Raw genomic sequence first — 25,280 nt, forward strand, 5'->3', positions numbered from 1 at the left:
AATAAGTATATTTATATTATTTAAAGCATTTTAATTCAATTCTTTTAATTTGGAAAAATAAAACAGATCATGAAAATGATTTACTTATCTAAGCTCACATTTCTTTATAGTTAGACTTTGAGTAATTTAAATTAAATTAAAAGGTTTCAAATGAGTAAAAAGCTTAAACTATTTCTTCATTTTGTTATTACTACACATAAATTACATATCAAATTAAAAATTAAAATTAAATCTTTTCAAAATTTAAAATATAATATGAAATTTCTCAGCTTATAAAAAAAACATATTTCCTCAATGATTCCTGATGATAGGATGGCTATTGTGTCGTAGATACTTTTCTTCATGGTAATAAACAAACTGCATAACAATATGCAGTGGAACTTTTCTGCATTATCTGTGAGAAATTCTCAACCGGTTCTAGGGCCGGTTTAACATTCTGCTTGAGGCAAAGAAGAAGCCTTTGTTTCTGTTTTGCAGCAGATTGTAAGAGCGTATTAAATTGTAGAAGCAAAAAAAGAGATAACTGCATACTTAACGATCTCGCAGTGGAGAAACTCGTCAGCATTACAATGCAAATGAAATAGTACTTGAATATATATTAATAGTTCAGCTGTCGAGTTATTGAAAGTAGATGCTCGATAGATTATGTAAATTATATTTGTTGCAGTTTATATAAACAGTTTGTTAGTTAATGCCCTAGTCAAATGATAAATTTAATTCATGTTTTAGTCATTTAATCATGAAATATCTACATTGTGTTGTCTAACTGTCATTTGAAGAATTTGTCGTCTCATTTAAGCTATGCAGCGTCTCAAATGGAGCGTTAAATTCAACACATATCGTAATATAAGTTTTATGACCCAAGCGTATAGCTTTATAGCTCTATTGCTACACTCCCTTCCCCTCTTATTCCCTCCCTTTCTGAGATCTACATATCTTCGTATCTGAAACTACAAGCAACTTGTTTGCCTTTGAGCTTACAACAATCAAACAACGTTTAACAACGGAGAACAATGGAAACCCAGGCAGAGAACAGAAGGAACATTCTTACTATAACTATGACTATGTTTATAAAACCATTTGAGGGATGGGAAGGGTTCTTTCTACATTTCTACATATATCAGGGCTCGTTACCTTTAGCTGCATTTTAGTAAGAAATATTTAATAGTTTGACAAATCCTATTTGCACGCTTCGCAGGAAAATCAATTTTCCGTTGTATGCTCTTTTGTTAGTGTTATTGTGTGTTCTCTCTCCCCCTTTCTGATATTGCGCCATAAAAATCTTTTTTTTTAAACTTCATTTCGCTGTGCGGTGTGCGGTGTGCGATGTTGGGTTTATGGCAACCCTTTTATCATTGATCATGCTTACTGAGTGACTTCAACTCCATCTACCGATTTTTATGGACTTGCTAAGAAGGCAAACTGTGTCTGCGCTTCCTGCTGTCCTCCATAAAAATACGAAAAGAAAAAATAAGATGTGGCTAAAGAAGAGCGGGGAAAACTCTGACTCATTGCCTTGCAGCTTAATGGCAATTAGTTGGAAAATTTGTGAGGCTACCGTTGATGGTGGTCATCAACATCATCATCATCATCTTTGCAGAGAGTTTTCCATTGAAATCACACCCAGAACTGAAGACCTCTAAAATGTGTTGTCTGTGGTTAGGTGCGCAAAGTTCTTGGGCAACCTTAATGGTTCACTTTTGGAGTATTGCCACAGTGATTATGAAATGTTGCTGATGCTTGCTGCCCACATACATAGTACGAGTGGAGGCTGCGCTGCCACATACAGTCCCATAGAGACCCATTGACAGCCATGTGGCAAAGGAAGCATTCAATGTTTGATGATTGTCGTTGGCGTTGGGCTCAAGTTGCTGTGAAGATGTTGTGTTGATTCTGTTTGGGCCTCTCACGTGGGCGGCGACGAGTGCTAAGTTGTTGCAGCCGCATCATCAATCATACATACTAACATGCAACACATACTGTGTTGTGTTGTGTGCAGTCATTGCCAATTGTCGCAAATGCACAATGCAACTGATCAAAACCCGAACCCGAATAACCCAAGCAAACAAAATGCCGACAGCATGTTTGATAGAGTGTTCGATTCGGTTGCATTGCCAACATGTCTGACATGCAACTTGTTAAGACGACATGTTGAGTTCGCTTGTTCGCTCCTTCGCTTGTTCGTTCTTTTGTCAAAACAAATGCCGGCAGACTCGAAATGTTGCTGTCCAGTATGCGCTCAGTGCTCACATTACGCGCTCTCTGCAACATGTTGCTTGTGTAACTGCTTTGACATGTTGCACGCTCTCAATTTACATTGAAATTTCCAATTGAGCATAATATTTAAATGTTTTGCGCCATTAGAGAACAAAAATGCAAATCTAATTGTCAAAATCTATTATAAATAAATGCATATATAGTGTGGTTTTTATTTTTATGCTGCTACCTTGCTAATTGTTAAAGTACATGCGCATTTTTCTCAGTGTAGACAGTGCTCTCAACATTGCGGCGCATCAGTTCAGATTCAGTTGCCGTTTCAGATTCAGTTGTTATCTGTAAGTCGCTTCGTGTCGTCATATGTGCGGGTTAAACGCGTGTCTCCAACGCATCCAACAACAATTCAAACAAACTTCTTTCACAATTGTGAGGTAAACAACAACATAACATAAATTGTTATGCGTGCGTGCAAAACAAATTCAAATATGTTTAACAAATAAACATATAAAATTATAAACGCATATCTGTGTGCATTTTTTTGGCAGACCGTAAAAGGAAAAAACGCGCGCGTTAAATAAATAACAAATTAAATGTGACTTAAAAATGCATTGAATATTTAAGTAAACAATAATTCAGTGAAGGAAAAATTATTGTAATTTAACGCATTTTATTGTACGGTGGCAAAAAGTTGTTTGCATTAATAAAACAAATAAATAAAATATAAAATGATTGTGAAAAGCTTAACAAAAAATATTATTGATTGGTAAAAAAGTTTAAATGATAAAAATACAAGTTTAACAAACAGCAGTGTGAAAAGAATTTTGTTAAAATTGCATTCATTAAGTAAAAATTTATATTAAAAATTAAATGAATTGAAAATACAATTGGGAAAATCACCAACGAGATTTAAATGAAAAAAGAGGAATTATCATAAAAGAATTGCTGAAATAAATGCCAAAAAAATTGAAAATTAAAAGCTACCAATGAGATTTATGTGAATTAAAGAAACTGCCAAACAATTGGTGGCAACATTAATGAAGTTCAATTAAAATATTTGTTGTTAATTGCAATTCCGCGAAGAGTGTCTGTCGATTTATTTGAATCTGGCATGTGTGTCTCAGTGTGACGTCGAGAAGGAAAGTGGACTGTGGGAACGAGAACGAGTGATTTATGGCTGATGGTGGAAAATGCAGTAACAAAAGAAAAAAAATGCTTTAAATAAATAAGAACGCATAAACGTGCAACAACAAAGCGAAAACACCGAGTGAGCGGGCAAAGAACAACAATAAAAGGAAAATACATACATATATACGAATATAAAAAACGAAGAAAATTTCAGCACAAAAGTGAGGAAAGTGGGAGAAGAGGAAAAGAATAAAGGCAATTGAAAACAATACGACGGCATTACAGTCGAGGATAACTCATTAGAAATTGAAATGAGACGTGGCAGCAGCATGGTTAATTTTCTGTGGCTGCTGCTGGTGCTTTTCAGCTGTGCCACAGCTGAGGAGCATTCGCATCGCCATCATGAGGCAACAGCAGCGGCGGCAACAGCAACAACAACAACAAGTGCACCGGGCACGCTGAAGCAACAGCAACGCTTGTTGCAACTGCAACAGGCACAGGAGAACGGCAATAGCAATGGCAATGGCAATGGCAATGACATTGGCCTCCTCGACTATCGCCACCAGCATCCACATCATCACTTGCGTCATGAGCAACATTTGCGTGCCGAACTCGCTGGCAGCGTTGGCAACAGGCAACCGCCGTCGGCAGCCAAGCTGGAACTGGAGCAATTGGCCATGTTGCCGGGGCCGGGACAACAGCATCATTTGCGTCATCACAATCGTCATCATGCCGCCTGGGAGCAACGTGTTTTCCCCGCGCTGCGCCACCAGCAACAGCAACAACAACTGCAGCAACAACATCGCACCACAATTGCCCCGGCAACATATTCGAGAGTTGTAACAGATGCTCCTCCAGCGCATTCGTTCAGCAATTCGAGCGGCACACGTTACTTTGATCGCGATGGCATCTACGCTGCCTGGATGCAACCACGTGCCACACGTGCCCCCAACTGGCAACAGCTCGAGGAGAGCTACGAGGATGGTGACGAGGATGATGAGTATGATGAAGATGAGGATGAGGACTATGATGAGGATGCTGACGATGCAGCCACTGCCGAGTTGGCCAAACAAATGCCACGCTATTCGTTGTTTAGTCAAAAGTTGCCCTCAATTAGCTCCAACGAAGAGGATTACGATGCCTACGATCAGACAGTGGATGTCGAAGTTGATAAAAATACCAACAATAATAAGCATCCAAGTGTTGCCAATGGTCATGCCAAGGCGGCGGCCAAGCGGAATGTCTTTGATTGGCTCTTCAAGCGCGACAAGGAGAAGGTCAAGCCTCAGCCTCAGCCTCAGCCTCAATTGCCGCCAGTCAAGCCAAGCACAACAGAGAAGCCGAAAAGCTTTCTGGATGACAACCTAAACGATGACGGTGACGATGGGGACAACGATGAAGCCATCGATGCCTTCTCCAACGAGCAGTGGAACAAACTGGAGCATGAGCACAAAATCCAACACGAGCATTACATGAACAAACAGAAGCATCAAAAGGAGATTGAAGCTTTGCGAGCGCGCAACAGAAATACGCCATTGATAAGGCGCGGCAGCATGCGACGAGGCAGCGGCATTGATAATGAGGTAAGTTTGGCATTGCGCCCATTGTAAAGCTAAAGCTATATACCAGCTGCTGTTGTTGTTGTTTGTGCTGTGCAATGATGTCATTAGACATTGTTATAGATTCATCGTTCAACGCTGATAAGTCGCTGAGAGGAGAGCGAGCTCAATGTGTGGCATGAATTAGGCCACAAATTGGCTTGCTTTATTGCCGACTGGTCAACCAAACACACATTTACACATACACGCATACACACGTACACATAGACAAACAGACTCTCTCACACACACACACTCGCAGCACTTTCAATATTTACACCGAGAGAATATTGTGTAAACTCGGATGAGTTGCGAAATGCGCGTTCAACTCTATGATTCATAGCCACTGTCTGCCAACCAGTCAGCTAGACAGCCAGACAGCCAGCCAGCTAGCCCCTCAATGGTAATTTATTTTAATAGTTCTAGACGGAAAAGAAAATGAAAGGGAAAACTTTGAGCAATGCAAAAGCGGAAAACATAAAATTTCGAGCAAATTTATGCTGATTAGATTGAATCTTTTGATTGTAATTATGTGAAATTAAATGTGGCAAATGTGTACGTATTGTAGAGAAGTTTTACAGCATTTCAATTGAATCGAAATATTGGAAATTCAATTTAGCAAATAGTACTGATAATAAAGAACTTGTTATTATTTTAATTTGCTTAAGCTGAATAAGCTGTTCTTATGAATATGAATTCATCATATTTCTGAATGATATTAGTTGCAGTTTATTTTAAATACATAATAAATATACCAAAGGATATATTTGATATATACCATAAAGTGCAAAATATAACAAATTGACAGTCAAAGCAAATAACATAACATGGCAATTTAAATTTTATTATAATACGAAATAACTAAATTATACCTAAACAATATATGATAAACAAAAAAGGGTAGAAATACAAATTGGTGCTATATTTGATTACTATTCAACATTAATTTAATTTAATAATTAAATTAATTAATATGGAGGTAGTTTCCTGCTATACATTGGCATTATTTGATTTTAAATGTGGCAAAGATACAAAAGCAATATATAATTGATTTTTATTTTCAATTGATATAAATGTAATACATATGCAAATATTGATTTAAAGCTCTTGCTATGAATAAAGAGCGCTTGATTTTATTAATAAATGCCATAAGTATATTTGTGTATCTTAATAAAATTAGCTGCGATTTATTTAAAATGCAAATGGAGAAATTAAAATAAATAAATGTTATATGTTATAACTATGAATTGATTTGCCAACTCAATTGGTGGTATCTCAATGATTTCTCTGTTTTTTACAAATATAAATTAAAATTAATATTCAAATGGTTGCTGTGCTTTTTACTGATTTACTGATTTGCCTGAAGCATTTTGATAAAAAGCGATTTATAATTTTCAATTTTTTGCACATATATAAATAAATATATAAATGCAAATTCCACTGCGATTGCATTTGATTGATTTCTTTCAGTGCGTTAAACGTGCTATATACATATGTGTGTATATGTAAATATAGGTCTGCAAACAGACGTCGTTGGCAGTGTGTACAATAGGTACTGACCACGGCTAATACCATTTGTGTTTTGGCTTTCAACACGAGTCATGGCAACATGGTAACAAGAACAATGAGAACGAGAGCAACAACAAAAACAACGAGTCACGCATTGCTCTGTTTCAGTTCTCTTGTTAAATATTTACAGAATTTTGTTAAAGGGTCAACGCTGATTTCTAGACAAACTCTGTCCGCAATTGTTTGTCCAGCTGTCCAGTTGCCAGACTGTTTAACTGTTCAACTGTTGAGCTGACCAAATGCCCATTGCGGTTGGCTAATTGAAACGAACTGCAGCTGTGGCTAAGAGCAACAACTACAACTGCAAATACAACAAATTGTTGCATTTAATTTACGCTTTTTGCATAGCTTTTGTTTTGTCAACATTTAATTGCATTTTGTGGCGAAATTCGCTCACATTTCATTCGCATTCACATTCTTGTTTGATATTCAAGTGCTTCAAGTTCCTTTTTCTTGCGCACACCTTCACCTAATTGCAAAGGGCAAATTTAATTAGACCAATGCAAACAGTTGTCTATTTAAACCAGAGAGAGTGAGAGAGAGTGTGGTAATTGCAACTGCAACTGCCACTGGACACAATAATCAAGTGCCAAAAGACGCTCTCAAGTATTTTTCGCTCGCTTTTTTAATCGCTGCTAATTTAGTTTCTCACTCTCTCTCTGTCTATCTTTTAATTTTGCTGTTTTCTTGGAAGCAGCTGACCCATTTTCGAGCTTGGCTAATAAGATTGGAATTTTTGTGCTTTAGGTTAGTAAAATATTTTTGCATTTGCTCGACGATTAGTTCGCTTGTATAACCTAGAAAAGATGCGTTTATTTCATATGAAAATTGCATTTGCTTCGTGTGACACTTTAATTAGTATAAAGAAGATTATTGCGGAATTTATTCAAGCTATTAATGAGGTAGAAAATGAGGATTTTATTTAGTTTGTAATTCAATTATTTAGAACATTTTTTACGTTTTTTACTACTTTTTAGCAACTAATACCTCTGTTTCTTAAACTTATTTTCAAATCAAAAAATTGTACTCAATGATAGTAATTTTATGAGAATTCTATTTGTTAATTTGTTGTATTTATTTTTGCTTACAAAAAGTGAATTTGTTTTGTAGCTTATTTTAATTTTAATTTTCTAAATTTTTAGTTATCTTTTAATAAGCAGAATTGGGATATTTAATTAAAGTATATTTTCTTACAATTTCTGCAGATATTCTCATTTTTGGTATATGTTTCTTAAACAACTACTTTTATTCTCTATTTCTAGTCAGTCTAATTTTCCTCAAATTATTTTATATGGATTTCATTACATAATTTGTTTGTTAAAATTTATGCTCAGCAAAAGTGAAAACTGTATCGATTTTGTAGCTTTATTTTATTTGTAGAATAGTTGTATCCTATTTGAATGTTTCATTGCTTCTTTGTCTTCATCATTTCTTGATGCAAAATAACTGCAGAAATTTCCTTTTGTTTGAATTGTTGCTTCATGTTTTGAAAACAACACAACAAATGGAATTAGCAAACATTTTTTTTTTTTTTGGAATATTGATGAAATGAAATATGCATAGCGTGTGTTGGGCATTCATAAATTGGCCAAACAAATAAACGCATTTCTTTTGTTGTGCTGCTAATCCTTGATAAGCTCTGCTGAAATTTATTTCGTAAAAAACAATTTCAAATTGCAATTTGAATAATTGTTTTAAAGCTGCTAACAATACAAAATAAAATACAATGCAAAACAATATTTTGCTACTAAAAGTTATGAACTATTTGCTACCAGTCTTGACATTATTTTTCGATGCTGCAATTGAGAAAATATCTCAAGTTGAATGCTTGTTGTTGTTGCATTTGAGTGCAATTCCCGAAAGTGTCAATAATGATTATCGCATAATTACGATCGCAAGAAAAGTAAAATGGATGCAATGAAGCGTGCCATAAAAAAACAAGCTTGAATGAAATGCGTTTAATGCGATGGCATCGTAAATTAAAAAGCACTTGGAAAAAATATTGTAAAATAGCAGCAAAATAAACAGCAAGTGTGGCAGCTGTTGTAGCATGCAGCAAAACAGCTGCTACAATAATAACAACAGCAACTACCGTTAAAACAAGTGAGAAAGCCGAGTGTGCTCGACTGTGAGATAGCCGCTAACCATTCTGGAAAAAAAAAAAAATATGATTCAGCATTACTCCTAAAATATAACAATTTAATATACCGCGGAAAATACTAAATAGGCTATATTTGGTATATTGATTACTATATTCTAAATGTACCAAAGAGTTAAAAATATAGCAAATTGTATTACATACAAATACATTCATTCATTCATGCATACATTCCCTGCAGTCACAAAGTTATAATACCCTTCTACTCTATGGATAGCGAGTATAACAAGAGCGAAAATTGAGTATGAGAAAGTGTGAGTGGGATAACAAAGCTAAAAGTGTGGCATGAGTCGCCTTTTGCGACAGGTGAAATTGGCGCTATGCCATTAAAGTGACTACAACACACGCTCAATGCTTGTCCCTTCTTCTAACTCTCTCCGTCTCCGTCTCTGTCTCTCACTCCCCCTCGATGGCGAGTGACACACATATGTTATGCATGTAGTTGTATTTACATATGTCTGTGGATGACGCCGTGGCGCTCTTGTTTCCGTCCTCTGCTTCCTCTTCCTCTTGAACTTGCAACAACAGCAGCAGCAGCAGCCAGAGGCCACTCGTAAAATGTATCTCGATGTTTACATAATGCATTATTTGCATGTTGCCGCTGCTGCTGCTGCTGCTGCTGCACTTAATTGCAAAGTTGGTAAAACATTTTTTAACATTTATTTCATTTGATGTTGCTGCGGGCAGCTTTATTCTGTGCTCTGCTCTACTCTGTTCATTAACGCGCCAAGTGTGGTTAACCAGCGCGTATACGCAATGTTGCAAACCATTATACATTTTTTAACCAGTGATAAATGCGTTAAAATTTATCACACACAAACAAAAAAAAAAATGTGTGCTGCAAATTAAAGACTTAGTTAATTACCGACAGCTCAAACAAATGCGACTTGTAATGCAAATTATAAATTATCGCTGGGATTTGTTTAGCCAAGCCTTGTCTAAAATGTGGTATAGCTAATGTTTGTACATGATGGATTAGTAGAGAATCAAAAGATTAATATTTACACATTGCTTGGCTAGAAAAATTTGTATTTAAGCATGAATGAAAAATGTATTTTTGTTCTATTTTAGTTTGAGAAAAATGTGAATGTTTCTTTGTGCTTCTTTTTTAGAAATTGTGTAAGTAAAAAATTAAGATAGTTTTACTAGCATGTTATTAACGAATGTTTTAATATAGTCGCTAAATATTATTTGATCAGAATTGTTAAAGATACTTGATTAAATTTTGCATTGTTATCATAAACAAAACTTCAGCTCACATCTACAAAACAAATGAAAATGTACATTTTTAATGCACTTGATAGTGTGCTTAAGCTGAGCATTGCAATGAAATCTGCTTGAAAGGCTTAAACGTTTCTCAAGTGGAGCTTAGCTGTTGCTGTTGCTGCTGCAGTTGCATTTATATCTTTAGTTGCTCTTAGAGTATTCCAAGTATAAGTAATAATAACGACGTAGCTATTTGAGTCAGCAATAAACCCAACAACAGACAATAATACATTTTTCAATTCAACACAAGTTCCTCAACTCTCACCTTTTTGTTGTTGCTGCTGCTTCACAAAAAAAGGTGTTAAAAAATTTGCACGCAGCGCAATATTTGCAAATATTTTGTGCAATTTGCTAAGCTTTCTATTGTAGCTGCAGTTGCATTTAGAGTTGAAGTTTTTGTTATTTGCTGTAAATGTTGCTGTTGTTGTTGTTGCTGCTGTTGCTGTTGCTCTCCCGCTGCTGCTGTTGCTGCTGTGAATATTATTGCTTTAGTTGTAGTTGTTGCTCCCGCATTGACCTTTTCGAGCTTCATTTGCACATATGTATGAATGCCACGCCCCCATATCTCAGCATGCGCCACGCCCTGCTGTGCTGTCAGTTTAGCTGCAGATTTGATAGTAGTGTTTTGTTGTTGTTGTTGCTGTCGCTGTTGCTGTTACTGGCATTTTCGCTTTATCGTCGTCGCATTTGTTGCTACTCGTATCGCGCTGTGTTCATAAGCTTTTAACTGCCTTTTGTGTGCAAGTCTGTCTCTACTCTACTCTATGTCTTCCTTTTCCTATATCACAGCTTCCCTGCTGAGTTGGCTTCTCTCTTTTGCTATCTCTATCTTTGCTGCTGTGGAAGCTGCGCTTAGCCCTGCACTTCAAATGGCAAAGCGGCTTAGTGTGAAATGAAAACCAACCGCAAAGCGGTTGTCAGAGCGAGCAACACCCCGAAAAGCAGCAGCAGCTAAAAAAGCAAGCAGCAATAGCAGCAACAAAAGGGGCAACCAGAGTAGTATAGTAACTACAGCAGCAACAACAATAGCTTCTACATTGACCTTGAGCTACTAAAAGCAACAACAAGCAATAGCAACATCAACAGCAACAACTAGCAGCAACAGTAACAGCAACAACTAGCAGCAACAGCAACAAGCAACATTGGCAACAACTTGCTTGCGCTGCTGCAGCAACAACATTAACACAAGCTACAACTGCTTACAACTCAAGTATTTGTTGCATGTTGCATGTGTGTTGTTTTGTTGTGGCTCTTTTACTTTTCTTTGCTATGTAACTGTTGCTGCTGTTGCTCTTATTGCGTGCTGTTTGCTGTCTGCTTTTGCTGTTGCTGTTGCTGCTGTTTTATTGCACTTTTTTGCTGCTGCTGCTGTTGCTATTGATTATCCTCTACTTTAGTGCCTCATCTCATGTTTGTTTGTTGCCTGCATGTTGCTGTCGTGTTAGCTCTTGATGTTGTCATTTTTCGCTCAGTTTCGATTGCGTGTTTGCTGCCGTGACGCTCTTTGTGCTCTCCAGCTGTTGTTGTTGACATGCTGCTGTTTAGTTTCACCCGCATTTCGTGCACTTATTTTTGCTCTTTAAGAATTCCACAGTTGCTGCAACAGCCACTCTTATATAAGTTTCTATATATGCTGCAAATGAATTTCATTCATTTTCAATTGCACAAAACTTTTGCCTTATTGTCTCTGGAAAATGTTCAGATTGTACTCTCTTCTATTTTTTTTGGCCATTTTTCTTGGCTTGTGGAAATGACTCTCGAAGCAGCTATTGCGACCTCTTTCTCTGGGGTCCCATAATTTATGGCAGCATCTAATATAAATTTCAAGAAATTACTTGCTCGTATTTTCTGCGCTGCGCTCTGTGCTTCGAAAAAAGCAATATAAATTCTCTCAACTAATTGGCAACGTTTTGCCCTCAGCACTCTTGGCTTGCATTTTTGGCCAGATTGCTGGCAAAAGCTGTTGTTGTTGTTGCTGTTGCCAGGGGCAGCATCTTGAAGCTGCTTAATGACTTTATTAGACAAACAAGTGGATTGAAGTAACGATTTCCAGACTTCTCCTCCGCCTCCCACACATTGCACTGCCACACATGATGTTGCAAAGAATTCTTGGAATGCCGCGGCATCATCTTCGTCGACGTTGTCGTCGTCGTCGGCGGCTTCATCACTTAATAAATCATGCAAACTATATGCAGACATATGTAAAGAGAGAGAGAGAGAGAGGGGAAGACACACTGTGCGACGACAGTTTGCTAGTTAATCTGACAGCAAACTCTTTTGTCAGGCAACGTCGGCGGCGTCGGCAAGCAAGAAAACGATATGTATCTTTTGTCTAGTAACTGCGTATCTTTGTGTTCACAGTCCCACAATCTGTTCAGTTACAGCATTTGTGTCGCTTGGCATTTGCAGAAGCGAAACCACATGGGATATACACACCATATTATTACTCGCTGATGCCGACAGTGTTGATAAAAATCGATGATGAGCTTCATTTCAAATGCAGTGCGTCAACTTGATAAATTGGGGTCAAGGTGGATGGATGCACATTGTCCACACACACACACACAGACACATTACAGCTAGCCGCACACATTATTATTACAGTTACAGTTAGAACTCTCTGGCGATCAGCGATCACGTGGCATTGTGATAAAAAACGCCATCAAGTCACATAAATAAAACTTACGTGACTTCATGCAGAGGTGCGTGATGGTCTTTCTTTTTTTTTTTTGGTAGTGTCAAGGCATCAACACTTCCAGACTTGCGCTTTATTATGGCCAAGTCGAGTGAGTTTCTTTTTAAGGTTTAGCGCAATTGCTCAATTTGCTTGCCAGCTCGCTTAAGTTTTTATTTAGTAGTTTGAGCTGTCAGAGCAGGCTGACGGAAATCAATCGGAAGTGATTTAGTAGATTGCTTCATTTCATTGCTATTTGCAGAAGGGTTTCTATTAAAAGTCTAGCAACGTCATGACGTTTAATTAACAGCACTTTTTTGACACGTTGACAGCTCCATTTACAATTCGGTTTAAGGTTGAAATTTTCCTGAATTATAAATAAATATTCAAAATAAATGCTTGCCAATATTAATGATTTATTTATCTAATGTGCAAGTGATGTAGTGATCAACGAAAAGTGATACTTATTTTATTTATACTCTAGCAGAAAATCGAATGCATTAAATATTTATAAAATTAAAACATTACAACTATGCAATTATTTAATGGAAAAGTGTGTTATGATGTCACACATTTATTTAGGTATTTTTCATTTAGCTTGTTGCAGATTTAATTAATTATAAATTGTGTTAAAAATTCATAAATATTCTTATGAATATATTTATATTTTTTAAATGAAAAATATTGCATATTTTCTATACATTATATTAATTATGAATTCGAATTTGAATTCGTAAAAAATAGATTGCACTTTTGTAACTGTTTTAAATGCAAATTGTTGGGTATTTCATTATGTAAGTATTTTAGTCCAATATAATTGCATATTTTTTAAATTTTCCTTTTTGAAAATGTGTGTGTTTTAAATTTTAATTTTGCGTATTTCTTTATTTTGTCATTCTAAATTAAAAATCATATCGTACTTTCTATGAATTGAAGTAACTGTGAGGTAATTTAAAAAATTATAAATAATTTTGTCCAGTCATTTCAATATTTTAAGTTTTTATGATATTAGTATGTATGAGGTGTGGCCTGAATAAGTTTTCACTTGGATCTGTTGTAATTTCAAACATACATTCAAACATACATTCAAATAACATGTATATTATATGCGAATTATAAATTTTGCAAAACATTTAATGATTATAATTGAAAGTTGCATTAGTTGAAGCTTTCACTTGTGTGGTTAGTGCGTAACTCTGCAGCTTAATTAATAATCTCAAGCAAAAGCTCAATTTGAGCAACAGTTTCCTACTAATCTTGGCTAAAATGTAGTTGCAGAGTCGACTCATAGCGTGAGACAACATTCTTAATTGTTGCTCAAGGCCATCTCCAGGTATCTAATCAACTTGAGCACGCACACGCATACACCTTAAAATAGAGCATGTGTGTGTGTGTATGTGTGTAACCAAATATGCCGCCCGAAAATTCCTTCGCTTTGCACCGCAACACTTTGAAGTGACAAACGGCAATAAGAACAACAAACAACAAGCAAACGACAAGCGACAAGCGACAACAACGACAACGACAATGAAAATGCGACAAAAGCGACAACGACATGCGGCAAAGCGGCTGGAAAATAATATGGCTGTCAAAAGAGCCCAACAATAAATCATGACAGCTAACGAAATGTGCAAGTGTATAAGTGAGTGTAGAGTGTGTTGTGTGTATTTGTATTTGTATTTGTATTGTTGTTGTTACGTGTCGCTGTCCATTTCGCAATCGCAGCCATGCCCAAGTCCATTTCAATTTCCATTCCCGCATTTCCGCAAAATGGCCATGTACATTTGTTGGTCAGAGAGTTTTGGGTGGCCAACAAATTGTAACAGAGATTTGTGAGAGACGACAAACACAGCATAACAACAGTGCTGCCCCTGAACAGTCGAAACCAATTCAACAAATTTAATGAAGCCCAAATAGACAGTGAAAACCAAAAAAACCAAAACACGACACAACAATCATTCAACTGTAAACTCTTCACTAAATTCTAAATTCGAATTTTGTAATTTGTTGCACTCAGGTGAACGATAAATTCCACTGATTTCATTGTTGTTTTGATAGCACCCTCACTTGCTCTCTCTCTCTCTCTTCACTTCATTCTAATTCATTAAGCAGAGCGCATAAATCAAACTAAGTAAACTCCAAACTACAAAATGTCAATTGAGTGCTTTTGAAAGGTTCTTACAAACAAAAAAAAAGCCTTTTCAATGACACCCGCTGTGGCAGAGAGTTGAGTTATAGCTGTCAGTTAATGCCACAACTGATGGTTAACGATGAATTGCACCTGTTGTTGCCTTTGCCTGATTTGTATCAGGCAGCACACACCCTTATGTAAAAAAAGGTCAAAGGTTGCTTTGCAAATGTCTTTATTCAATATTGATGCATTGCCCCCTGAGCTGTAGGTCCGAGTCGCTCTCTCTCTCTCTCCCTTGTTTGTGCCTCTGGAGTCATTAAAAATTTAACATAAATCTTTCTGTTGCCCACTTGACAGACTAACACACATACACACTGACACTCACACAGGTGTGTATAAGTGTGCGCTGGTATGTGTGTCAAAGAGTCACACCAAATTGCATTGCCATTATATAAAGTAAAAGCCCCGATTAGACGACGACAACAACGTGACACGCAAAGGGGGCAAAATGAGAACCAGAAACACACCCACCTGACAAATTGTATGAGTGTGTGTGCTGTACTATGCTGTATGTTGTGCTGTGTATGACAAGTGTCACCCAGTTTCATATGCACGCACAGTGGTTCCTAATACCATACTTTGTGATGAAAAGAAATTGCAAAACATAGTGGATGCTTTTTCTCTTTATTTTTTTGAGATATTCAGAAATCAAGATTAGTTTACTCTTTTTAACCATAAACCTAATAATTTATAAGAACACTTTTAAAGAATTCAATAAATTATTTAAACAACATTCAAGATTTAACAATCTTTCCTAATATTATATGTAGTATTTACAAAATATCCATAAGCTGTAATTTGTAAATTGAAATTTAGTTTAATATGCCCATTTTTAAAGAACAAAATATTTTACCGGTCATCTATAGGGTAGAAGGTATATTTTTTGCACTCTATGGTATATTTTGAATGCAGTACTGTATACTGTACTGTATACTGTATAATATACCAAATATTACATTTAGTATATTTGTAGTATTTTTGTGGTATATTAATTTTGGTATATTTTAAAACTAATACCGCACTATTGAGCTTTCTTACTTGGATTTGATTGACTCAGTTAAACTTTGCAGTTCGTACAATTCAATTTAATTTAATCCCAGCATGCAGAACACTTTTGCATTTTCTCCGATTTAATTTATTCGTTGGTATGATTTATATGCATATGTTTTGGCATAAATCTAATCATTTATTTTGCATTTCATTACAAGAATTTAAATTATGCAGTGACAAAATGTTAAATGACACTTTTTCTTGTATTTGTGGATTAGAATTAGTGGCCATAAATCTATTTTGCTATCGTTTTGTGTGAGGAGATCTAGCAATTTTCTTATCTTTGTAATTTATGCACACATCTTTTTGCATAGTTCACTTTGTGCTTTGGGCATTAATTTCCCAATATTGGTAGAATATTTATTGAAAAATATAACAAGAAGTTGATTTATTGCGACAAACTTATTGCTTGCGTTACAATTGAAAAGCGTTTCGACTTGAATAACGAATTAAGTACACACAACATTTATGGTTATCCATTTCATTTTGACCACACCCATCATAACTTAGCGCCCACTATGCACACACTCACACAGACATAGCCATTGAAATTGTAGTTACAGTTAGATTGGATGCAAGAGAGTTGCAGAGTTGTCGCAGCACTCAACTTGCCTCGGATTTCGAATTTTCGACTGCGAGTCTGAAAGAGACACCAAGTGTTATGCAAATGACTGGCAAAAACGCATTTGACAGCTAAATCAATAAACATAACTCTGGTCCGTGACAAGATCGGCATTGCACTTAGTCCGAAATTGATGACGAATGTATGCATGTGAATATGTTTTGAATATGACTGCACGAATGAGTGCACATTGTGTATCTCTAATGCAGTTTTCGGGGAGGTCTGCAACATACAAAATTTGCATTTTAATTAATTTAGCTGCAGTTATGCGAGATGACTCTATTGGGACGTGTATGTCTCAATTTTGTGACAAGATATTGTCGATAACTGTTCTCATATTCGATTCGATTCGATTCGATAGTTATGCTCTGTCTTCATTGTGTGTCTTGTATTTATGACATTCGAAATTCCTCAAACCAAAATGACAGCAAATTGAATGCCAATGCCAAAGAGTTGTTTTTTTTTCCCTTGTCTTGTACCATCAATAAATCGTTTAATTGAATTCGATTGGCACAAAGCATTTGAAAGACAAGAAAGTTGTGAGTGAAATGAAAGTTTAATACGCTGCAAGAGCTGGCCATTCAATGAAAAAATATATATGTATAATAACTTTGATTGTTTGTAATTTGTATACGTTAAATATGTTCCAGAGGTAGCCTAAATAAAGCTAGTTTATAGAAATACATACAATTTGTTTATTTTCAAAGTTAAAAGTTTTTAATTTTTTGTGAGTTCCACCAACAAATTTTTTTTTTATCAATCATTTTCATAAGAACTGTTTTCAAATTTAAATAATAAACTAAAGATCTCATTTTTAATTTATTTTGTAACAAAATTGAGTTAAATACTCAATAAATTTAAAAAATAAAATTCTTCATTTATATAATTTGAAAACATTATCTAAAACCAATTAAGAACCTAGAAAATTTAGGATGTATCAGCTAAACATTTTATAATTTTCTACAAGATTGCACAAATTAATCTTCTTTCTAGAAATAATTTCCATAAGTTAATACTCCATTACGCTACAAATAAAATTACGAAATCTTTACCAAGTTTCAATCAAAATTGAAACAATAATCTATAAATCATTGATATTTAATGTGCGCAAATTAAAGAAATAAAAATACTCCGTAATCTCCAGAAATTAAACTAATTTCTAGTAATAATTTTCATAATTTAATACTTAATTGTCTCACAAATTAAATTACCAAAATAAACCCTTTGACAAGTCACATTTCAAATTGAATAAAATAATCTAGAATTTGTATAAGATTTGGCTCAAGAGCTCAGTTGTCACACCTTTTATATTTTATATTTATTTTTAACATCCACTTCTTAGCAGCACTCCAAGACCCACATAAAGAGTATCAAAAAACTAAAGCCCAGTAGCCGTCTGGGCTTTGTCTGGTCTGGAGAGCTCTTCAAATATTAGACGTTGCCGTGTCGTAGTCGCGTCAGTCGCATTTATTTGATTTGTGTCGAGAGACGACAACGACGACGACAACGCACAAAAATAAAATTGTTAGAAATTTTCAGCGTCTCGAGTTGCACTTTTGCATTATGCATGAGAAATCAACGCAGAGTTTTTTGTCGATTTCGATGTCGACGTCGATGTCGATGACTGTGCGGTGCGTTTGACAAGTTCACAATGCATCAGTAAATTTCCACAATATATCATTTTATTTTTCGTATTTTGGACATTTTGATTGCCCTCGCGGCACGTTGTGCGCATCATAAGCGCATTTCTATTTTTTTTTTTTTTTTTTTTATTACACAATTGTGATGTGCTGGAAACAAAACACTTTGACACTGAGCCCATGAAGCGTGTCTCCCGCGCTGACAAGGCTTATAACGGCACTTCTTTGCCAACTGATGGAAGAGTGTGTGTGTGTTTACTCATCTCAATTTGGCTTTCAAGACTTTCGCTTTTACTTGGCGTATTTTTCTTTCACATGTTGCAATCTGCACACGCCAGAACTTTCCTAATCAAATCACACAATTTCACTCAACTGAAACTCGTGTCGGTCGCACGATGACGATGATGATGATGATTATTGTGGTGACGATGATTATCATGATCACGATCTAGTGGACGCGGCCATTCACGCGTTGAAAGCAAGCCAAGGGCAAGTCTATAAATATAATTAGTTCAACATTGCCACGTTGAATCAACCAAGTGGCCAACTTATGATTTCCGTCGATGATTCATAATTGTTAATTGCGTGTGCTTAGTTTGAGACAGAGAGAGAAACACAAGAATGAGGCAGCTTTATGCATTAATTAATATTTGAAAAAAAATAATAATTTATTGGTATATTAATTCAACATCGTGTGCAGTAAATAAATTTAAATTATGAAATATAATGTTCATTTTGACATGATAAGGTAATAATGTAAACGAATTAAATTTACAAAAATTATATTAAAGTTAGTTCAAAATTTCAAGCATTTGAAAACGAATTTAATGAGAAGAAAATATTATGAAGTTTGTATTTTTCAAATGTTAAAAAACAGACACAAATTTGATGTTAAATATTTATGCAAAACAGTGCGGTAATAGTCTTAAAATATACTAAATTAATATACTAATTGGTATACAGTTATACAGTTACATTACAAATATACCATTGCAACATCAGTGTTTGTCATTTAAAATTATTCTAAAACTTTTTATATTTTGGAGCTTTAGAAATAGGCACAAAACTAAATGTTATACAGTCAATTAATGTTATAATATTATACAAAAATATACTGAAACTTATATTTCCTATATCACGATACAGTTACATTAAAAATATACCATTTTTAAATACCTTTTAAATCGAATAATATTTTGGAGGTTTAATAATAGGCACAAAAATAAATGTTATACTGTCATTTAACGTTATAATATTATACAAAAATATACCGAAACTTATACTTCATACAGTTACATTAAAAATATAGCATTATTAAATAACTTTTAAGCTTATAATATTTTAAAGGTTTAAAAAATATACAGATATAAATATTATAAAGTTATTTGATGTTATAACATTATACGACTTCAGACTGAAAGATTTCCTTCAGTTTTCACGCCAACTTCATTTTAAATATGGCTTGTCAAATTTTAATATTTACTTAGTCAAATTTGAATGTTACTTTAGAAGTTTTGTACGCTTAATTTTACTGCCTCTAGAAGTTCACACACTGATGAGCAAATCGTCATTGATTAGCGTCAATAAACGTAGAATTGTTGATTTGATGTGACCTCAGTAACCCAATTACTCTTGCAATGAACAGACTCCCTCCCATTGCGTAGCCGCAAGGTTATTTTGGCTCCAATTGCAGCTTCAGCATTTGCCCTTCTCCAGCACTCTCGATGTGCTTGAATTTGCATAATTCTGTCATTACCAGACCATGCACCTGCTGAGAGATACGAGAGTGGATGCTGGCATATGACCATTGTGAACCCTGGGCAAGTTATAAACTAAACGATATCAAGAGCCAAAAGCAATGGCATTGTTAATCACTTCATCAACGTCAAATCGCCAACAACTTCAACTGGCAACCAAAACTAACCAACGAAGCAATCAGTCGATGCAGCCAGCGGGGCATTTGCAGCAACAGCAGCAGCGGCAGCTTCTAGACTCGTTGACTCGTTGACTATGTTATATGTACTGTGCATATTCATAGTTGAATGGCAGACCAAATCTCAGCGGCATCAAACATTTTTGCGGCCTTCGTGTGCACCAGGGGGCATGCAACCGCTTGCAGATGCCGCTTGCTGTTGCTGGCAGCCTCTTGGAATTATGATGTGCTCGTGCTCGTCTCGACGACTGCCAACTAATAATTGCCTCAACTCGCGGCACTGTCGGCGGGGGCAGGCAAATAAATTTACACAGAGTTGCAAATCATTTGACTGCAACGACGACGACGACGGCGACTCCCAACTAACAGTCTCTCTCTGTCTCTCTATGTCTGTCGTTGGACAGACTGTGTTGACTTGTTTCTTCTCTTTTCGCTTGTTGCCTTTTGCATTCCTAAGTTTTGTTTGTTTTTGCGCAAAAGTTTCGCTGCTGTGCCGCGATGATGTCATATGCAAATCAACAAGCATAGCACAGACCAGCCACACAGTCTAATCTGTGCATTGGCCTGCTCGATGGCAAAATGACAAAGGTTATGCTGCAAATACTCTAAGGTTAAACTATGCCAATGCGATTGTAAGCATTGTCGATTTTACATCATATTGCTAGCTTAAATCTAGCTTGATTTATGAATCACTTGTTTACTGGCTGCTTAGAAGGTAGAATTGTGTATAATAACAGAATGTAAGAGGCGTATCTCACTTAAGGACAGATTAAGTCTGCTTAAGAATGGAGTCATGCACCTCAATTAAGAAGCTATTAATTAGAGAGTACGATAAATTTAAAACATGCACTTAGAATAATAGTTGAACTAAATTCTTTATTTAGAATGTACAAAATATATTGCATAGGAATTTTACTACTTGAATTACCAAACAGAATTTAAAATATAAAAACACTTAAAATATTCATCATTCCAACTATATTTTAATTGAAAATTCCTTTTAAATTTTATGATTACTACAATTTCATTACGATTGTTATTATATATTATTTTATTTCACATTAACTTCCCCTTTCGAATGATCTTAAAATACACACTGAAATTTTTTCTTGCTGCTCTTAAAATATTCACTAAGTATCTTAAAGAATGTCTTAATTTTCACTGTATTTTTATTAAAAATTATAATTCCCAATTCTTTTTTGTCTATCTTGATTTTGGGATTACAGCAAATTCTTTACAATAATAATAATAATTATTGTAAAATTTCATGAATTTATTAAAATATGTATATAAATGAGTATCTCAAAGTTTTTATTTTAAATTGCCAAATTCACAAAAATTTAAATAAATGTATTGACGTCGTGAAAAGAAATTATTCACTAGGTATCTTAGTATGTTTTTATTTTTAACGCATTTTATTTAAAATTTTAATGCCTAATTTTGTTTATTTTGATTTTATGAAAATGCATTACAATAATAATAATAATTATCTCAAATGCTGCATACTGCATTATTCTGTAAAATATATTAATAAGTATTCCCAAGTCTGACTTCGTTTTAATTGCGACATTCTCAAATATCCATTCTAATTACTAATTCATTTTCTTGTTCTTATTTTTTGTCATTGCAGGTGAGTCACACTGGCAGCTGTTTGAGGCTGTGGCATTTTAGCAAATGTCAAATTAACATTTTACAACGTGAGTCCAAGACAAGTTCAGCTCGATTAATCAGTGTTAAACTTATCTATGTGGTTGCTGAGTTTCGGAGTTTGCGGTTTTCCCTTGACAACGCAGTGGCAAGAGTCGAGTTTTGTAGGCGAGTGGCAAGTGGCGAGTGTTGAGGTCAGTGCGTATAATTAGCCTAGTGGTCATGTTGCCCATGTTGCCATTCCCAGCTGCATCGTTGTTCGGCAGCCAATTTGTAATTGGCCAACTCGAGCATGTCCCTGGTCCCCTGTCTTTGTTTCTCTTGACGTCTTTGCTGCCTGTTCGCATCGCACAACGCCTAACGACCCATTAGTCACGTCAAATCAACACACACAAACACAAGTCAAGGAAATAAGGTCCAGAATAAAAAAAGAAAAAACAATAAAGGCAAAGTGATCGTGACCAATTCATGTTTTCGCTCTCGCTTCACTCTTTACTCGCTGAGTGACGTCAAAGTTGATGTCTGCAAACGTTGGCCAAGTGTTGACAAACTTGTGGCTCACACTGTACCACCACACAGTGGCAAACACCCTCCACACCCCCTTCAACACTCACTCGCTCTCTCGCCCTCTTTCTTTGTGCACTCTGTTAACCCCCAGTTGACCCTTGAGCCTGACATTTCTGCATAGAGTGTGCGTGCGTGTGTGTGTTTCTGTTTGTGTGTCCCTTTTGTCCCTCTTGGCAAACAGGCCAAATGCGCAAAACTGTCCATCAACTGACCACAAAATGTCACTCACTTTACGCCTCGGCAAAATAACGCAAAATTCTATGGCAAATTTATAATTGAAGCAGCGGCTGTGGTTGCCAAAAAATATGTCGCAAGCCAGTTTTGCATATTTATCCTGCGATAGACTTTTGATATTTTTTATTTTAAGCGAGTTCCGGGAAGAGCTGCGATTAAATTGATTATTCTTTTCTAAGAATTTTCATTTAAATGGTTGACTCGAATTTTACTTGGCTCAATTTACATTTAATTATTTAGCACACAATACTTTCCTAGAATATAGCTTTAAATTTTATTCTGGTTATTTTCTTTATTAAGTCTGCATTTAATATTTGAAAGTCGCAATAAATTTACATTTTTCCATAGGGTATCTACTATGTGTGCAAGTCGTCTTGCAATAAATTCTTTGCTTAGCTTCTTGGAGCCAACAATTAAATATTGTAATGAAAGCCAGTCTCAAGTTTGGAGCAGGAAGTGGCTTCATCCTACATGCGTTTGCTCCTTCCTCCTTAATATCATGTATAGGTGTGTGTGTGTGTGTGTGTTTTTCGTTGATTTGAGAATTGAATTTGCATACTTATTAGCATGCGACTGGCATCTAAAACTATTCGGATGTTAGCGAGGCGAATTCCAAGTCTACTTCTCGCAGCTCCTTTTGCACATATGGACAGGCAAATAAACACATTTCTGCTGATGGCCACAGCAAATCCATTTAAGGCAGCTTCACCTGTGTGTGTTTGCCTATATGTGTGTGTGTGTATGTGTGTGGACGTGGCCTTTGCTTCCATCTTCCAACCGAATTGCTGTGCATCGTGTGCAGCACGCAGAAAAATGAATTTCAAGCAGGCATGCCACACACACGAAAAAAAACACAGAAAATAAATAAAGTTGCAAAGCTGCAAACTCAACCTCCTTGTGCTGCATCGCCTCTGATCTCACCAGGCTATTTTCTTTACTCTGCGTTGGGCATATCAATTTTGTTAGAAATTAGTACAAAATATGTCAAACTTTGTACCTCTTTCCTTTTGTTCATCTACTTCTATGCTTTACTACTTTAATGCTAATTTGAAACTTTTAATTATATGATAGATTTCATATTTGATATGAATGAATTTGAAGCAGGAAGATTAGTCTCTCGAATATAAAATAATATATATATCAGATTGTGAGAATAGTGTAGCAAATCTTTTCAAACCTTTTTGTCTATGAAAAACTTGTCAGATTTGGGGTTTAATATGCTTTCAATTTTAAAAATCTGTCTTTATCTGTCTTATGTATATTAGTAATTCGAAATAAGAAACTTTTGCTTCCTTGTTAGTTAGTTTTACATTTTATTTAAAGATTTCATCTTCTATCAACCATAGGGTTTTGAATTTTTAAAGTTAAATGAATAGTGCAAATATTGTCCAAAGAATTGAAGTTCTAACTATCTTCTCTTTTTATAAAATTCATATTCGATGTGCCAAATAAAACAGTTGTTATTTTTGTGGCATTTGGGCATTCAGTTGGTGTGGATTACAAAATAATCTGCGGTTTTTATTTGCGCATCATTTTTACACTGAACTCTGAAGGGTATTTGACATATTTAAATTCATTCGTTAGGTTTCGTTTATTTTTCGGTTTTGTTGTTGTTTGGGAGGCGGGTTGAAGTGCAGCTTTTGGCCCGTTGCGAAAGCAAAGTGAAATGGGTCTAGTGCATGCTCAACATGCCATCGTCATCGTCATCGTCGTTGTCGTTGTCGCTGTCGCCGTCGCTGTGGTTGTCCTTAGTCCTTGCTGCGGTGGCCTATCCTCTGGCCTTCAGCTGGGCTCGCAAGGCAAACACAACAGAGACGAAAAAACTGCGACGTTGTTTGTTGCCGTTGCTTGTGCGCGCATTTTTTCGGCGCGGAGCATGGATGGGAATTTGTTTTGGGCTGTGCATGTGGACTGCCACACTGACTCTCCACATTCTCAACGGTGGCCAGGCAGTTGCTCATCCTGTAGCATTTTTGCTTAAATTGAGTTTTTGCCCGCAACTTGGATTTATTGTATTTGCATAGTGGCAAACACTTTAAAGTCTTGTGTGCGACTTTAAGATTTCCAACTCCACAATTGTGCGTATGCATGTGTGTGCGTCACTAATGGACACTGGTCACTCCTTCGTGCTCCAGTTTAGTCCTGTTTTGTCGTGAGCCTTTTGCGGGCGAGCTTATGAGCTGCAAAGTCCTTGGGAGAGCCTCTAATCCTTGGGCAACGACAAACGGACCTGCAGCTAAAGTGTAAATGCTGTCATAATGCTTGTACCGACATCAGCTTGACAGACCTCCTCCCGCCTCTTAACCACAGTTCTATGCTCCCATTCCTCGCATTCTCCGCTCTCTCTCTTTTGGCTCTCCCATGAGAGGCTTGGCACGTGCTCAGCGGGCGAGGACAAGCACTTACTAAAGCCGAGCTGCTGCTACTGCTGTTGCTGCTGCTTATTAGCCATGCAGTTGAGTGCGTGTCATGTTTCAGTTTGCTTTAATTAATTTCAGTCTGCGCTAAGTAATCTGAGAACCAAAAAAAAGAAACAGGAAAAAACACACACACATACAAAAACACAACAAGCTCAGTTCGCAGCGAGCTTGGGAATGAAAGTGTTGCATACTTTCTAGCGCTGGCGTTACGAATACGCAGCGTGGGTTGTGCAATATTTAACTGTAGGTTATGAAAATGTATTTAACTAGTAATGAAAATCAGAAATTTGGTTAACATTTACACATACTAATTCCGTAATATTTATTGGAATTTAATAATACTTTTTAGGATTAATTATAGCGAGTTCA

General features: G+C 35.9%; 1 protein-coding gene across 2 annotated transcripts in view; it reads left to right on the forward strand.

The window, feature by feature from the left end:
* Positions 1–2,557: 2,557 nt before the first annotated feature.
* Positions 2,558–25,280, forward strand: part of LOC132795953 (probable WRKY transcription factor protein 1) — a 79,350-nt gene continuing 56,627 nt past the window's right edge. For both annotated transcript variants that reach the window (XM_060806927.1, XM_060806935.1), the window contains exon 1: positions 2,558–4,925. In XM_060806927.1, the coding sequence (XP_060662910.1) occupies positions 3,654–4,925 (1,272 nt within the window). In that variant the 5' untranslated portion in view covers positions 2,558–3,653. The remainder of the gene's footprint in view (positions 4,926–25,280) is intronic.

Source organism: Drosophila nasuta, chromosome 2L (assembly GCF_023558535.2).
Source record: "Drosophila nasuta strain 15112-1781.00 chromosome 2L, ASM2355853v1, whole genome shotgun sequence".
Lineage (NCBI taxonomy): Eukaryota > Metazoa > Arthropoda > Insecta > Diptera > Drosophilidae > Drosophila > Drosophila nasuta.